Consider the following 16132-nt stretch of genomic DNA (forward strand, 5'->3'; position numbering starts at 1 on the left):
GTCATTCCGTTAAATCGAGACCCACCTCCAATGCCTTCTCAGGGCAACTAGGGACAGGCAATAAATGCCGGCCTTGCCTGCGACACCCACAGGAATTTTTTTTTAAAATGCGCGTCTCACGGGTTGAAAATTGTATAATTTCAGTTGCCATGTCCTGTCCTTCAGAGAAACGGGACAGAGAAGGAAAGAAAGATGGACGGTCAGTTTCTGAACTATGGGAATTTCTTGTGCTGTTTTCAGATGGGACCAGATACCACCTCCGGTGTTACCTTTATCAAGCAAGAGACCTGATAGCAATGGATAAGGACAGCTTCTCTGGTACGTTTCACGGCACGCCTGGTCTGTAATGGTCCAGAATGATCGTCCGGCAGGTCTGTCGAATTTATCTGCACAAGTGTTCAACCTCACACAAGTATGAAATTGTTTTTGTTCCTTTACCCTCCGTCTCCACCTGGTATTGCTCTCCCGAGTCCTGGGTTCCACAGCTGGTGCCGATGTTTCGTGCCGTCTAGTTCTGAGCTGGGAAACGGGACGCAGTTCGGGATCGTGGACCATCAACAGCAGCAAGGTGCATTGATACAGCACCTTTAACGTAGCAAAACGTCCCAGGGTGCTTCACGGGAGCGTAACAAGACAAAAAAAATCGACAGCAACCCAAAGAAGGAGATGTTAGGACAGGTGATCAAAAGCTTGGTCAAAGAGGTAGGTTTGAAGGAGCGTCTTAAAGAAAGATAGAGAGGTAGAAAGGCGGAGAGGTTTAGGGAGGGAATTCCAGAGCTTATGGCCTAGGCAGCTGAAGGCACGGCCGCCAGTGGTGGGGCGAAGGGAGTGGGTGAGGCCATGGAAGGATTTAAACACGAGGAGGAGAATCTTAAAATCGAGGCGTTCCCGGACCGGGAGCCAATGTAGGTCAGTGAGCCCAGGGGTGATGGGTGAACGGGACTTGGTGCGAATTAGGATACGGGCAGCAGAGTTTTGGATGAGCTCAAGTTTATGGAGGGTGGAAGGTGGGAGGCCGGCCAGGAGAGTATTGGGATAGTCGAGTCTGGAGGTAACAAAGGCATGGATAAGGGTTTCAGCAGCCGATGGGCTGAGCCAGGAGCCGAGACAAGTAGGAGCAGTGAGAAGGGAGAAAGGAGGGCCATGGAAACAGAGCATGGTGGCAGATGGAGGGTACCCAGGGAGCAAGGGGGAGGAAAGAGGACTTGGGGAAGGCAGGTAGGGAAGGAGAAGAGAAAGCAACAAGGAGGGATTCAGGGTGGGAGGGGGAATGGGATACAGAATGTTAACATTAAACCAGGTTATAGTCCAACAGTTTTATTTGAAAATCACAAGCTTTCGGAGGCTTTCTCCTTCGTCAGGTGAGCGTGGGATTCGGATTCCATGGAAGGTTGCCGCATGGAATCCGAATCCCACGCTCACCTGACGAGGGAGGAAGCCTCCGAAAGCTTGTGATTTTCAAATAAAACTGTTGGACTATAACCTGGTGTTGTAAGATTCCTTACATTTGTCCACCCCAGTCCATCACCGGCATCTCCAAATCAACATTAAACCCAGCAGAGAACTTGGGGCTTACCTCTTTAATGGTACAAGGGACAAGATGGACTTTGATGACTGATGTTTTTTTCAGGCGACACTGGCAAGGTCGGCATTTATTGCCCATCTCAAGTTGCCCTGAGAAGGTGCTGGTGGACCTTCTCCTTGAACTGCTGCCGTCCGTGTGGTGATGGGCTCAATGGCCTCCCTCTGTGCTGCGTCCTTCTGTGATTCAATTCAATGATTGACAGCAGGACTGGCCATTCACAGAGTGAACCACTACTTACTGTTTGGTCCCTCTTCAGTCCCGCACTGTGTCAATATAGGACCCCTTGGTTAAATAGCTAGGGCAAACTTTGAGCCCAACGCCCTGGGCTGGGGTCAAGGTTGGGTCTCTGAAAAAAGGACAGTGTGGTGACCCACAGCACCAACTATTGCCGTAGTTATTAGCCGTGGCTCAGTGGGTAGCATGCCTGCCTCTGGGTCAGAACGTTGTGGGTTCAAGCCCCACTCTAGAGACTTGAGCACATAATCCAGGCTGACACTCCCGTCTTTCGGATGAGACATTAAACCGAGGCCCCGTCTGCCCTATCAGCTGGATGTAAAAGATCCCATGGCACAGATTTCAAAGAAGAGCAGGGGAATTCTCCCCAGTGTCCTGGGGCCAACATTTATCCCTCAAGCAACATCACTAAAAACAGGTTATCTGGTCATTTATCTCATTGCTGTTTGTGGGATCTTGCTGTGCGCAAATTGGCTGCTGCCAGCGATGTTACACTTCAGAAGTACTTCGTTGGCTGTGAAGCGATTTGGGACTTCCTGAGGTCGTGAAAGGTGCTATATAAATGCAAGTTCCTTCTTGACGAGTACTCCCACTGGGATGAGAGAGCTGATTTAGTGCTACAAGGTGGCAGGAGTTAGCTCACAGGTGCCACTCTCCTGGAGTCCTAATTAAAACTGCCCCGATATGATGGCAGTGACACAAGCTGACAAGTGATAACAGGTTAAATGGTTAGGCACAGCCTCGTGTTGATTGAACAGACTTCTCAGCACAAAGAGATTGGCTGCCTGGGAATAACACAAACAAAAGGACTTGCATTTATATAGCGCCTTTCACAACCTCAGGGTATCCCAAAGCCCTTGACAGCCAATTAGGTACTTTTGAAGTGCAGTCACTGTTGTAATGTAGAAATCGCGGCAGCCAATTTACACATAGCAAGATCCCACAATCAGCAATGTGATAAATGACCAGATCGTCTGTTTTTACTGATGTTGGTTGAGGGATAAATATTGGCCACGGCAGTGGGGAGAACTCCCCTGCTTTTCTTCAAAAGATCTTTTACGTCCACCTGAGAGGGCAGACTGGGCCTTGGTTTTACACCTCATCTGAAAGACAGCTCGCCTCAAGGAAAGAAGAATGAACTCTCATTTCTATACCGCCTTTCACAACCTTGGAATGCCCAGAAGAGCGTTACATGCAATGAAATACTTTTGATGTGTAGTCACTGTTGTGATGTAGGACCTTGTGATCTGGGCAATTATCTCTGCGTGCATATTATATTATACAACAAACAGAATCATCGGTAAATTTTCCAAAGAGGCAGAAAATCCAGAGATAAGTCAGTTGGTGAAGAAGGTAAGGTATTTAAAGTGATCGGGAAAGTAAACCCAGAGCAATACTCTCAGATACTCCAGGGTAACAGAATGAGTTGGGCAGGGTCAGGGTGTTGAGGTCAACTATTGGACAGAGGTCAGGCAGTATCTTTTTACACAGAGGGTGATTAAGAGCTGGCACATGATTACCAGGAAGGGTTGGGTGAGGCCAGGACACTGGAACCATTTAATTAACAGGGTCATAGTCATAATATCATAGTGGGTACAGCACAGGAGGAGGCCATTCGGCCCATTGTGCCTGTGCCGGCTCTTTGAAAGAGCTATCCAATTAGTCACACTCCCCCCTGCTCTTTCCCCATTACCCTGTAATGTTTTCCCTTTAAGTATTTATCCAATTTCCTTTTGAAAGTTATTATTGAATATGTTTCCACCACCCTTTCAGGCAGTGAATTCCAGATCATAACAACTCGCTGTGTAAAAAAATGTTTCCTCATGTCACCTCTGGCTCTTTTGCCAATTACCTTAAATCTGTGTTCTCTGGTTACTGACCCTTCTGCCATGGAAACAGTTTCTCCTTATTTACTCCGTCAAAACCCTTCCTGATTTTGAACACCTCGATCAAATCTCCCCTTAACCGTCTCCGTTCTAAGGAGAACAATCCCAGCTTCTCCAGTCTGTCCACATAACTGAACTCCCTCATCCCTGGTACCATTCTAGTAAATCTCTTCTGCACCCTCTCTAAGGCCTTGACATCCTTCCTAAAATGCGGTGCCCAGAATTGAACACAATACTCCAGCTGAGGCCTAACCAGTGTTTTATAAAGGTTTAAAATAACTTCCTTGCTTCCTGAGTAATAAGCCTGAGGATTGGGAGGGTTTTAGAAATCAGCAAAGGATGACCAAGAAATTGATAAATAGGGAGAAAATTGTGTATGAGAGTAAACTAGCAAGAAATATAAAAACAGATTGTAAGAGCTCCTACAAGTACGTAAAAAGGAAGAATTTAGCAAAAGTAGACGTGGGTCCCTCAGAGGCAGAAACAGGAGAAATTATAATGGGGAATAAGGAAATGACAGAGAAATTAAACAAATATTTTATATCTGACTTCACAGTAAAAGACACAAAAGAATACCAGAAATAGTGGGGAACCAAGGGGCTAATGAGAGGGAGGAACTTAAAGTAATTATGATTGGTAAAGAAAAAGTTTTAGGAAAAATTAATGGGACTAAAAGCTAACAAATCCCCTGGACCCGATGACCTACATTCTAGTGTTCTAAAAGAGGTGGCTGCAGAGATAGTGGATGCATTGGTTATGATCTTCCAGAATTCCCTAGATTCTAGAACGGTCCCAGTGGATCAGAAAGTAACAAATGTAACCCCGCTATTCAAGAAAGGAGGGAGAGAGAAAACCGGCAAATTAGCCTGACATCAGTAGCAGGGAAAATGCTAGAATTTATTACTAAGGATGTAGTAACAGGGCATTGAGAAAATCGTAATATGATTAGGCAGAGTCAACATGGTTTTATGAAAGAGAAATCGTGTTTGACAAATTTATTCGAGTTTTTTCAGGGTGTAACTAACGGGGTAGATAAAGGGAGAAGCAGTGGGTGTCCAGGCACAGTCCAGGTACATTCCCACGAGGGAGGAGGGTAGGGTAACTAAAATGAGAGCACCCTGGAAGACAAAAGAGATAGTGAGTAAGATGAAACAGAAAAAAGGGGCGTATGACAGATGCCAGGTAACGTACGAACATACGAATTAAGAGCAGGAGTAGGCCATTCGGCCCCTCGAGCCTGCTCTGCCATTTGATAAGATCATGGCTGATCTGATTGTGACCTCAACCCTACTTTCCCGTCTACCTACTATAACCTTTGACTCCCTTGTTAATCAGGAATCTCTCTAACTCATCCTTAAAAATATTCAATGACCCTGCCTCCACCGCCCTCTGGGGAAGGGAGTTTCATAGACTCACGACCCTCTGAGAGAAAAAAGTTCCCCTCATCTCCGTCTTAAATGGGAGACCCCTTATTTTTAAACTGTGGCCTTTAGTTCTAGTCTTTCCCACAAGGGGAAACATCCCCTCAGCATCTACCCCTTCAAGTCCCCTCAGGATCTTATATGTTTCAATAAGATCACCTCTCATTCTTCTAAACTCCAATGTATACAGGCCCAACTTGTCCAACCTTTCCTCATAAGATAACCCCCTCATCCCAGGAATCAGTCAAGTGAATTTTCTCTGAACTACCTCTAAAGCAATTATGTCCTTTCCACATCAGGGAGACTAGAACTGTACACAGTAGTCCAGATATGGTCTCACCAATGCCCTGTACAACTGTAGCAAAACATCTCTACTTTTATATTCCATTCTCCTTGCAATAAATGACAACATTTTCAGAAGGCTTTTGATAAGGTCCCACACAAGAGGTTAGTGTACAAAATTAAAGCACATGGGATTGGGGGGAATATACTGGAATGGATTGAGAATTGGTTGACAGACAAGAAACAGAGAGTAGGAATAAACGGGTCTTTTTCCGGGTGGCAGGCAGTGACTAGTGGGGTACTGCAGGGATCAGTGCTTGGGCCCCAGCTACTCACAATATATATCAATGATTTGGATGAGGGAACCAAATGTAACATTTCCAAATTTGCAGACGACACAAAGCTGGGGAGGAATGTGAGCTGTGAGGAGGATGCAAAGAGGCTCCAATGTGATTTAGACAAGTTGGGTGAGTGGGCAAGAACATGGCAGATCCAGTATAACGTGGATAAATGTGAGGTTATCCACTTTGGTTGTGAAAACAAAGACAGATTATTATCTGAATGGTGATACATTGGGAAAAGGGGAGGTGCAACGAGACCTGGGTGTCCCTGTACACCAGTCGCTGAAAGCGAGCATTCAGGTGCAGCAAGCAGTTCGGAAGGTGAATGGTAAGTTGGCCTTCATTGCAAGAGGATTTGAGTACAGGAGCAGGGATGTCTTACTGCAGTTATACAGGGCCTTGGTGAGACCACATCTGGAATATTGTGTGCAGTTTTGGTCTCCTTATCTGAGGAAGGATGTCCTTGCCATGGAGGGAGTGCAACGAAGGTTTACCAGACAGATTCCTGGGATGGCAGGACTGATGTATGAGGAGAGATTGGGTCGACTAGGCCTATATTCACTAGAGTTTAGAGGAATGAGAGGTGATCTCATCGAAACATATAAAATTCTAACAGGACTAGACAGACTAGATGCAGGGAGGATGTTCCCGATGGCTGGGGAGTCCAGAACCAGGGGTCACCCAGAGGGTGGTGAACCTGTGGAATTCTCTACCACAGAAGGCAGTGGAGGCCAAGTCATTAGATGTATTCAAGAAAGAGATAGATATATTTCTTAATGCTAAAGGGATCAAGGGATATGGGGAAAAAGCGGGAACAGGGTACTGAGTTAGACGATCAGCCATGATCATTTTGAATGGCGGAGCAGGCCCGAAGGGCTGAATGGCCTACTCTTGCTCCTATTTTCTATGTTTCTATTCCATTTGCCTTCCTAATCACTTGCTGTACCTGCATACTAACTTTTTGTGATTCATGTACTAGGACACCCAGATCCCTCTGTACCTCAGAGTTCTGCAATCTCTCTCCATTTAAATAATATTCTGCTTTTCTATTCCTCCTGCCAAAGTGGACAAGTTCACATTTTCCCACAGATTGATAACACAAGTGAGAACCAGGCTAAATATAGAAAGTTCAGAGGAGAAATGAAAAAGGAAATAAGAGGGGCAAAGAGAGAGTATGAGAATAGACTGGCGGCCAACATAAAAGGGAATCCAAAAGTCTTCTACAGGCATGTGAACAGGTAGTAAGAGGAGGGGTGTAGTCGATTAGGGACCAAAAAGGAGATCTACTCATGGAGGCAGAGGGGATGGCCGAGGTAATAAATGAGTACTTTGCACCTGTCTTTACCCAGGAAGAAAATGCTGCCAGAGTCTCAGTAAAGGAAGATGTAGTTGAGATACTGGATGGGCTAAAAATTGATCGAGGAGGTACTAGAAAGGCTAGCTGTACTTAATTGTAAACAATTTTACAACACCAAGTTATAGTCCAGCAATTTTATTTTAAATTCACAAGCTTTCGGAGGCTTCCTCCTTCCTCAGGTGAACGTTTGTTGGAAAATGTCGACCCATGTTGGAAATTTGTTGGAAAATGCAGCCCATGGAATAAAGGGGGCAGTAGCAACATGGATACAGAATTGGCTAAGGGACAGGAAACAGAGAGTAGTGGTGAACGGTTGTATTTTGGACTGGAGGGAGGTGTTCCCCAGGGGTCGACATTTTCCAACAAACGTTCACCTGAGGAAGGAGGAAGCCTCCGAAAGCTTGTGAATTTAAAATAAAATTGCTGGACTATAACTTGGTGTTGTAAAATTGTTTACAATTGTCAACCCCAGTCCATCACCGGCATCTCCACATCATAGCTGTACTTAAAGTAGACAAGTCACCCGGTCCGGATGAGATGCATTCTAGGATGCTGAGAGAAGTAAGGGTGGAAATTACGGAGGTACTGGCCATAATCTGACAAACATCCTTAGATTAGGGGGTGGTGCCAGAGGACTGGAGAATTGCAAATGTTGCACCCTTGTTCAAAAAAAGGTGGTAAAGGCAAATCGTGTTTAACTAACTTGATAGAGTTTTTTGATGAGGTAACAGAGAGGGTAGATGAGGGCAATGCAGTTGATGTGGTGCATATTGATTTTCAAAAGGCGTTTGATAAAGTGCCGCACTGTAGGCTTATCATCAAGATTGCGGCCCATGGAATAAAGGGGGCAGTAGCAACATGGATACAGAATTGGCTAAGGGACAGGAAACAGAGAGTAGTGGTGAACGGTTGTATTTTGGACTGGAGGGAGGTGTTCCCCAGGGGTCGACATTTTTATTCTTGAGCTGTAAAACCAGGAGTCTTAGGCTGGGAATTTCCTCCTAGCTGTTCTTGTCGTTACTTCGCCAGAAGTGGGGTGCAAGTGGTGTTTCTGAGGAAATCCCCCGCTTGTCCATATTCACATTAGAATCATAGAATCTTACAGCGCAGAAGGAGGCCATTCGGCCCCTTGTGCCTGTGCCGGCTCTTTGAAAGAGTTCCCCCCCCCCCTCTTATTTCCCCAAAGGTGGGAGTGGTTTCCAGGACACAGACAGGGGTCGTTGGAGGAGGTGGGGAAATCTGTGAATGGTTCCCAATGGATAGGCACAGACTGGACGCCCATTCCCACCAAACATGGTAGCGAGAATGAGGTCAACTGAGTTGGGGAAGGGGGGGGAATGGGAAGAGCAGAAAGCAGTCAACATGTGTTCATCTATGAAATCTTGGCAAGATGCTGTTCATTGAGAAGGTTTGAATGTTCTCTGTTGGAATAAGTTGAGTCAAGCACCAAGGAGATTTCACATCAGGAAACAACTCTATTAAAAAAAATATTTGTTCTCAGGATGTGGGTGACACTGGCATGGCCACACTTGTTGCCCATCCCTAGTTACTCTGAGGTCATTAACAGTCAACCATGTAGTGTTGGACTAGAGTCAGATGTAGGCCAGATGGTAGGTTCCCCTCTCTGAAGGACATCAATGATCCAGTTGGGTTTTTACAACAATCCAGCAGCTTTCATGGTAATTCTATCTGTGACAGCCCACAAATTAATAAGTTCAATTTCTTAACTTGCCCCAATGGGATTTGGCCCACAATCTCTGGATTGGTAGTCTGGTACCGTAACCATTAGGCTACCATACTCTATACCAGCTCCTCAATGGTGTCCATTAGACTCAATGAGGGTGAGTTTCGTGGTGGTTCTCCCAATCGTTTGCCCTTCACCCTGTTTCTCCAAGGTTTACGCGGAGGGCGATTGTGAAAATCCCTCAGTGTGTGGGGTATCAGGGGCTGTTATAAGCAGGTGATTGGGAGATGAGGGAGATGTAGTGCTTATGTTCCTAACACCAACCTGGTTGACTCTTAACTGGCCTCTGAAGACTCTTTACAAGCCACTCAGTTGTATCAAACTCAGGGCAACTAGGGATGGGCAATAAATGTTGGCTGTGCCAACGACACCCACATCCCACAATACCAGGTGTACAGTTCGACAGATTCGTGCAGCCTCCCATTACCCGAGACCAGACACAGTTGGCTGCAGGGTATTTGGCAGCGGGGAAAGGAGCAGGAGGGGTTAATGACTGAGACCGATCCCAACCTCACTTGGCACTGAGGCTAATTACATCTCTCCAACTGTTGTTAGATCAGCTAACTCAGCACAGACTGAGACTCAAACTGTGCCTGAACGCCAGCAAGTACACCTGTGTTTGTGCATGTGCATGTGCCTGTGTGTGTCTGCATGTGGTGTGGGTGTCTGCGTGTGGTGTGTGTGTCTGCGTGTGGTCTGCGTGTGGTCTGCGTGCGGTGGGTGTCTGCGTGCGGTGGGTGTCTGCGTGCGGTGGGTGTGGTGGGTGTGTGCGTGTCTGCGTGCGGTGGGTGTCTGCATGTGTGTGTGTGGGTGCCAGCGTGTGGTGTGTGTGTGGGTGTCTGCGTGTGGTGCGTGTGGTGGGTGTCTGCGTGTGGTGTGTGTGTGGGTGTGGTGTGTGGGTGTCTGCGTGTGGTGTGTGTGGGTGTCTGCGTGTGGTGGGTGTCTGCGTGTGGTGGGTGTCTGCGTGTGGTGTGTGTCTGCGGGTGGTGTGTGTGTGTGTGTCTGCGTGTGGTGTGGGTGTGTGGGTGTCTGCGGGTGGTGTGTGTGTGGGTGTCTGCGGGTGGTGTGTGTGTGGGTGCCAGCGTGTGGTGTGTGTGTGGGTGCCAGCGTGTGGTGTGTGTGGGTGCCAGCGTGTGGTGTGTGTATGGGTGCCAGCGTGTGGTGTGTGTGTGGGTGCCAGCGTGTGGTGTGTGTGTGGGTGTCTGCGTGTGGTGTGTGTGTGGGTGCCAGCGTGTGGTGTGTGTATGGGTGCCAGCGTGTGGTGTGTGTGGGTGTCTGCGTGTGGTGTGTGTGGGTGTCTGCGTGTGGTGTGGGTGTGTGTGTGTGGTGTGTGTGTGGGTGCCAGCGTGTGGTGTGTGTGGGTGCCAGCGTGTGGTGTGTGTGTGGGTGCCAGCGTGTGGTGTGTGTGGGTGCCAGCGTGTGGTGTGTGTGTGGGTGTCTGCGTGTGGTGTGTGTGTGGGTGTCTGCGTGTGGTGTGTGTGTGGGTGTCTGCGTGTGGTGTGTGTCTGCGTGTGGTGTGTGTCTGCGTGTGGTGTGTGTCTGCGTGTGGTGTGTGTCTGCGTGTGGTGTGTGTGTGGGTGTCTGCGTGTGGTGTGTGTGTGGGTGTCTGCGTGTGGTGTGTGTGTGGGTGTCTGCGTGTGGTGTGGGTGTGTGTGTGGGTGTCTGCGTGTGGTGTGGGTGTGTGTGTGTGTGTCTGCGGGTGGTGTGGGTGTGTGTGTGTGTGTCTGCGGGTGGTGTGGGTGTGTGTGTGGGTGTCTGCGTGTGGTGTGTGTCTGCGTGTGGTGTGTGTCTGCGTGTGGTGTGTGTCTGCGTGTGGTGTGTGTGTGTGGGTGTCTGCGTGTGGTGTGTGGTGGGTGTCTGCGTGTGGTGTGGGTGTGTGTGTGTGTGTCTGCGGGTGGTGTGGGTGTGTGTGTCTGCGTGTGGTGTGTGTCTGCGTGTGGTGTGGGTGTGTGTGTGTGTGTCTGCGGGTGGTGTGGGTGTGGGTGTCTGCGTGTGGTGTGTGTCTGCGTGTGGTGTGTGTGTGGGTGTCTGCGGGTGGTTTGTGTGTGGGTGTCTGCGGGTGGTTTGTGTGTGGGTGTCTACGTGTGGTGTGGGTGTGGGTGTCTGCGGGTGGTGTGGGTGTCTGCGGGTGGTGTGTGTCTGCGTGTGGTGTGTGTCTGCGTGTGGTGTGTGTGAGGGTGTCTGCGTGTGGTGTGTGTGTGTGTGTCTGCGTGTGGTGTGTGTGAGGGTGTCTGCGTGTGGTGTGTGTGTCTGCGGGTGGTTTGTGTGTGGGTGTCTGCGGGTGGTTTGTGTGTGGGTGTCTGCGGGTGGTTTGTGTGTGGGTGTCTACGTGTGGTGTGGGTGCCAGCGTGTGGTGTGGGTGTGGGTGTCTGCGGGTGGTGTGTGTGTGGGTGCCAGCGTGTGGTGTGTGTGTGGGTGTCTGCGGGTGGTGTGTGTGTGGGTGTCTGCGTGTGGTGTGTGTGTGGGTGCCAGCGTGTGGTGTGTGTGAGGGTGTCTGCGTGTGGTGTGTGTGAGTGTGTCTGTGTGTGGTGTGTGGTGGGTGTCTGCGTGTGGTGTGTGTGTGGGTGTCTGCGGGTGGTGTGGGTGTCTGCGGGTGGTGTGGGTGTCTGCGTGTGGTGTGTGTGTGGGTGTCTGCGTGTGGTGTGTGTGTGGGTGTCTGCGTGTGGTGTGTGTGTGGGTGTCTGCGTGTGGTGTGTGTGTGGGTGACTGCGTGTGGTGTGTGTGTGGGTGTCTGCGTGTGGTGTGTGTGTGGGTGTCTGCGTGTGGTGTGGGTGTGGGTGTCTGCGGGTGGTGTGTGTGTGGGTGTCTGCGGTTGGTGTGGGTGCCAGCGTGTGGTGTGTGTGTGTGTGTCTGCGGGTGGTGTGTGTGTGTGTGTCTGCGGGTGGTGTGTGTGTGTGTGTCTGCGTGTGGTGTGGGTGTGGGTGTCTGCGGGTGGTGTGGGTGTGGGTGTCTGCGGGTGGTGTGGGTGCCAGCGTGTGGTGTGTATGTCTCAGTGCCACATGCTGGGCAGTGTAGTTACCCACTGAGACCTCACAGAGGACATAACCAGAGCTCGGACAATGAAGAGGTTAATTGCCTGGTTTGACATTGTTTGTAATTCTTCGAATGGCTTCAGTTGCTGAAAAACGACGTCAGTCCATCAGCTGGTGGGCACAGCTGGATAAGAGCGTTTTAAAGACCAGTTATTTCGATTCTGGTTGAGTTTTCGATTTACAGTCATATCAAACTGTTTATTTAAATATTTTAGCAAAGTCTGTCTCAGGCAGTTTCCAAAAAAGCCCTCCCTCCTGCCCGACAATCAGCCCCTGCCCGAGTAGAAACACAGGCCGACCCCGTGCTCTGCTCAGTGGAAGCCCAAACTCACCTGTGGAAAGGTACACAGATTGACAACAACTACAGGTCAGACATCAACACGGGAACTATGGTTTTAATAATGTCCTGTTGGAGAGGTTCAGACGTGATCGCCACACGGACACCTGGCTGGAGGGGCACTCTGGAATGAGACCGTTCTGTTGGTCCTCACATCAATTCGATTGGCATTCCCGCCAGCGGGTCATCGAAGAAAGAAAGAAAGAACCTGCATTTATGTAGCACCTTTCACGTCCTCAGGACGTCCCAAAGCGCTTTACAGCCAATTAAGTATTTTTGAAGTGTCGTCACTTTTGTAATGTAGGAAACGTAGCAGCCAATTTTGCGCACAGCAAGATCCCACAAACAGCAATGTGGTAATGACCAGATCATCTATGTTAGTGATGCTGGTTGAGGGAGTGACCAAAACACTGGAGAGAACTCCCCCCGCTCTCCGTCAAAATAGTGGCCGTGGGATCTTTCACATCCAACTGAGAGGGCAGACGGGGCCTCGGTTTAATGTCTCACCTGAAAGACGGATCCGCTTCGGCGGAACGGCAAGAGGTGCCGCAGTGCGGAGAGAGAAATAAAAAACATCTCTTACTCCTGGACCTGGCTGGGTCCAAACACGCACGGGAGACTAGCCCCGAGGAGGTGAGCTGAGTCCGAGTCAGAGAACTCATCCAGCACTTCGTCAGGCACAGTGAGTCACCGCTCGGGGTGTGGGCATCGCTGGCAAGGCCGCCAGTTATTGCCCATCCCCAGCTTCCGAGAAGGTGGTGGTGGGCCTTCTTGAACCGCCGCAGTCTTTGTGCTGATGGGCTGGATGGCCTCCCTCTGTGCTGTATGATTCCACTCTATGATTGACAGCAGGACTGGCCATTCAAAGAGTGAACCATCGAGTTACATCAAAACTACAGCACAGAAACAGGCCATTCGGCCCAACTGGTCTACACCGGTGATTATGCTCCACACGAGCCTCCTCCCACCCATCTTCATCTCACCCTATCAGCATATCCTTCTATTCCTTTCTCGCTCATGTGTTTATCCAGCTTCCCCTTAAACCCATCTATGATATTCGCCTCGACTACTCCTTGTGGTGACGAGTTCCACATTCTCACCACTCTCTGGGTAAAGAAGTTTCTCCTGAATTCCTTATTGGATTTATTAATGACTATCTTGTATTTATGGCCCCTAGTTCTGGACCCCCCCACAAGTGGAAACATCTTCTCTACGTCTACCCTATCAAACCCTTTCATTATCGTAAAGACCTCTCTCAGGTCAACCCTCAGCCTTCTCTTTTCTAGAGAAAAGAGCCCCAGCCTGTTCAGTCTTTCCTGATAAGTATAATCTCTCAGTTCTGGTATCATCCTTGTGAATCTTTTTTGCACCTTCTCCAGTGCCTCTATATGCTTTCTGTAATATGGAAACCAGAACTGTTCCGGTGTGGTCTAACCAACGTTCTATACAAGTTTAACATAGCTTCCCTGCTTTTCAATTCTGTCCCTCGAGAAATGAACCCCAGTGTTTGATTTGCCTTTTTTATGGCCTTAATAACCTGCGTCGCTACTGTTAGTGATCTGTGTATCTGTACCCCTAGATCCCTGTTTGGTTCCTGTTCAGTCCCACGCTGTGTAAATGTAGGATCCTTTGGTTAAACGGAAAGAGGAAGCTTTCAGCCCAACAATCTGGGCTGGGGGTCAAAGCTGGGCCTCAGGAGAAAAAAAGACAATGTGGTGACCCACTGCACCAACCACCGCCCTTATGAAGTGGGACTAAACCTCATCTCTTAATAGAGTGTCAGCGGTGGCTTCGTTGGCGATACTCTTGACTCTGATGTCAGAGGGTTGTGGGTTCAGGTCCCACTCCATGAGACTTGAGCATATAATCTAGGCTGACACTCCAGTGCAATGCTGAGGGAGTGGTGTGCTGTCTCTCAGGATGAGATGTTAAACGAAGGCTCCGTCTGCCCTCTCGAGGTGAATGCAAAAGATCCTGTGAGTCTTCTCCTTGGACCGTGTGGTGAATGTTCTCCCACAGCGCTGTTAGGGAGGGAGTTCCTGGATTCTGACCCAGTGATGATGAAGGCACAGCCGATATATTTCCAAGTCGTATTATTTGAAGTGCAGCAACTGTTTTATATAGGCAGACGTTTTACGCACAGCAAGATCCCGCAGTGATGTTATGAAAGGGTTAAACTGTTTTTGGACGGAGCTGGCTGAGGGAAGAATGTTGGCCAAGAGTCTGCTCTTCAAACAGTGCCATGGGGTCTTTAACAGTGACCTGAGAATGGCAGATGGGGCTTTGGTGTAATGTCTCATTTACTATAAATGCACAGGGCTATGGGGAAAGAGCAGGGGAATGGGACTAATTGGATAGTTCTTTCAAAGAGCCGGCACAGGCACGATGGGCCACATGGCCTCCTCCTGTGCTGTACCTACTATGACACTAAAAGACCAAAGAATGCCTCACTGGGCTTGTGTTGGTCGAGCGAACAGAATTTTAAAAATGTATTTGCAGGACGTAGGTGTCACTGGCAAGGTCAGCACTTATTGCCCGGAGAAGGTGAAGGTGGGCCACCTTCTTGAACCACTGTTAGCAGTTTGATACAACTGAGTGATTTGCTAGGCCACTTCAGAGGGCGGTTAAGAGTTAACCACATAGGTTTGGGACTGGAGTCACATGTAGGTCCAGACCGGGTAAGGACGGCAAGTTTCCTTCCCTAAAAGGACATTAGTGAACCAGTTGGGTTTTTACAATAATCTGGTTACTTTTACTGATGTCAGCTTTTTAATCCTGCATTTTTCAAAGAAAGATTAAATTCTGAAACTGCCACAACGGGATTTGAACTCATCCAAGCTAGTATTATTAGTCCAGGCATCTAGATTACCAGTCCAGTAAAATAACCATGACACTACGGTCAGCGGTTCCTCAGTACTGTCCCAGTTCAGAAAAGCTTCAGTTGAAGATGGTTCTACTTCAGGGTTTGAGCCCAGTGATGAAAGTTTTCTCTGTCTGTTGGCTGCAAGGATCCTATGATAAGGGAGTGTGAGCTGTCTTTTTTTATTCGTTCACGGGATGTGGGCGTCGCTGGCGAGGCCAGCATTTATTGCCCATCCCTAATTGCCCTTGAGAAGGTGGTGGTGAGCCGCCTTCTTGAACCGCTGCAGTCCGTGTGGTGAAGGTTCTCCCACAGTGCTGTTAGGAAGGGAGTTCCAGGATTTTGACCCAGTGACGATGAAGGAACGGCCGATATATTTCCAAGTGGGGATGGTGTGTGACTTGGAGGGGAACGTCCAGGTGGTGTTGTTCCCATGTGCCCGCTGCCCTTGTCCTTCTAGGTGGTAGAGGTCGCGGGTTTGGGAGGTGCTGTCGAAGAAGCCTTGGCGAGTTGCTGCAGTGCATCCTGTGGATGGTACACACTGCAGCCACTGTGCGCCGGTGGTGAAGGGAGTGAATGTTTAGGGTGGTGGATGGGGTGCCAATCAAGCGGGCTGCTTTGTCCTGGATGGTGTCGAGCTTCTTGAGTGTTGTTGGAGCTGCACTCATCCAGGCAAGTGGAGAGTATTCCATCACACTCCTGACTTGTGCCTTGTAGATGGTGGAAAGGCTTTGGGGAGTCAGGAGGTGAGTCACTCGCCGCAGAATACCCAGCCTCTGACCTGCTCTTGTAGCCACAGTATTTATGTGGCTGGTCCAGTTAAGTTTCTGGTCAATGGTGACCCCCAGGATGTTGATGGTGGGGGATTCGGCGATGGTAATGCCGTTGAATGTCAATGAGAGGTGGTTAGACTCTCTCCAGTGCCACTGGACACAGGCCTCTCAGCGCTAACTTTCCCCTAGCTTGGCATTTATTGGCAAGCTCACTCACAGAGGCCATGTGGGCGGTAGAAACAGCATTGAACTGGGGATGTTGTTTTTGTCAAACATTTGC

At 49.1% G+C, this 16132-nt stretch overlaps 1 protein-coding gene across 5 annotated transcripts in view; it reads left to right on the plus strand.

Annotated features, from left to right (window-relative positions):
• Positions 1 to 16132, plus strand: part of dysf (dysferlin, limb girdle muscular dystrophy 2B (autosomal recessive)) — a 302843-nt gene that overhangs the window by 186245 nt on the left and 100466 nt on the right. For all 5 annotated transcript variants that reach the window (XM_067979452.1, XM_067979536.1, XM_067979392.1 and 2 more), the window contains exon 31: positions 241 to 318. In XM_067979452.1, the coding sequence (XP_067835553.1) occupies positions 241 to 318 (78 nt within the window). The remainder of the gene's footprint in view (positions 1 to 240; positions 319 to 16132) is intronic.

This window comes from Heptranchias perlo, chromosome 1 (genome assembly GCF_035084215.1).
Source record: "Heptranchias perlo isolate sHepPer1 chromosome 1, sHepPer1.hap1, whole genome shotgun sequence".
In the NCBI taxonomy this organism is placed as follows: Eukaryota; Metazoa; Chordata; class Chondrichthyes; order Hexanchiformes; family Hexanchidae; genus Heptranchias; species Heptranchias perlo.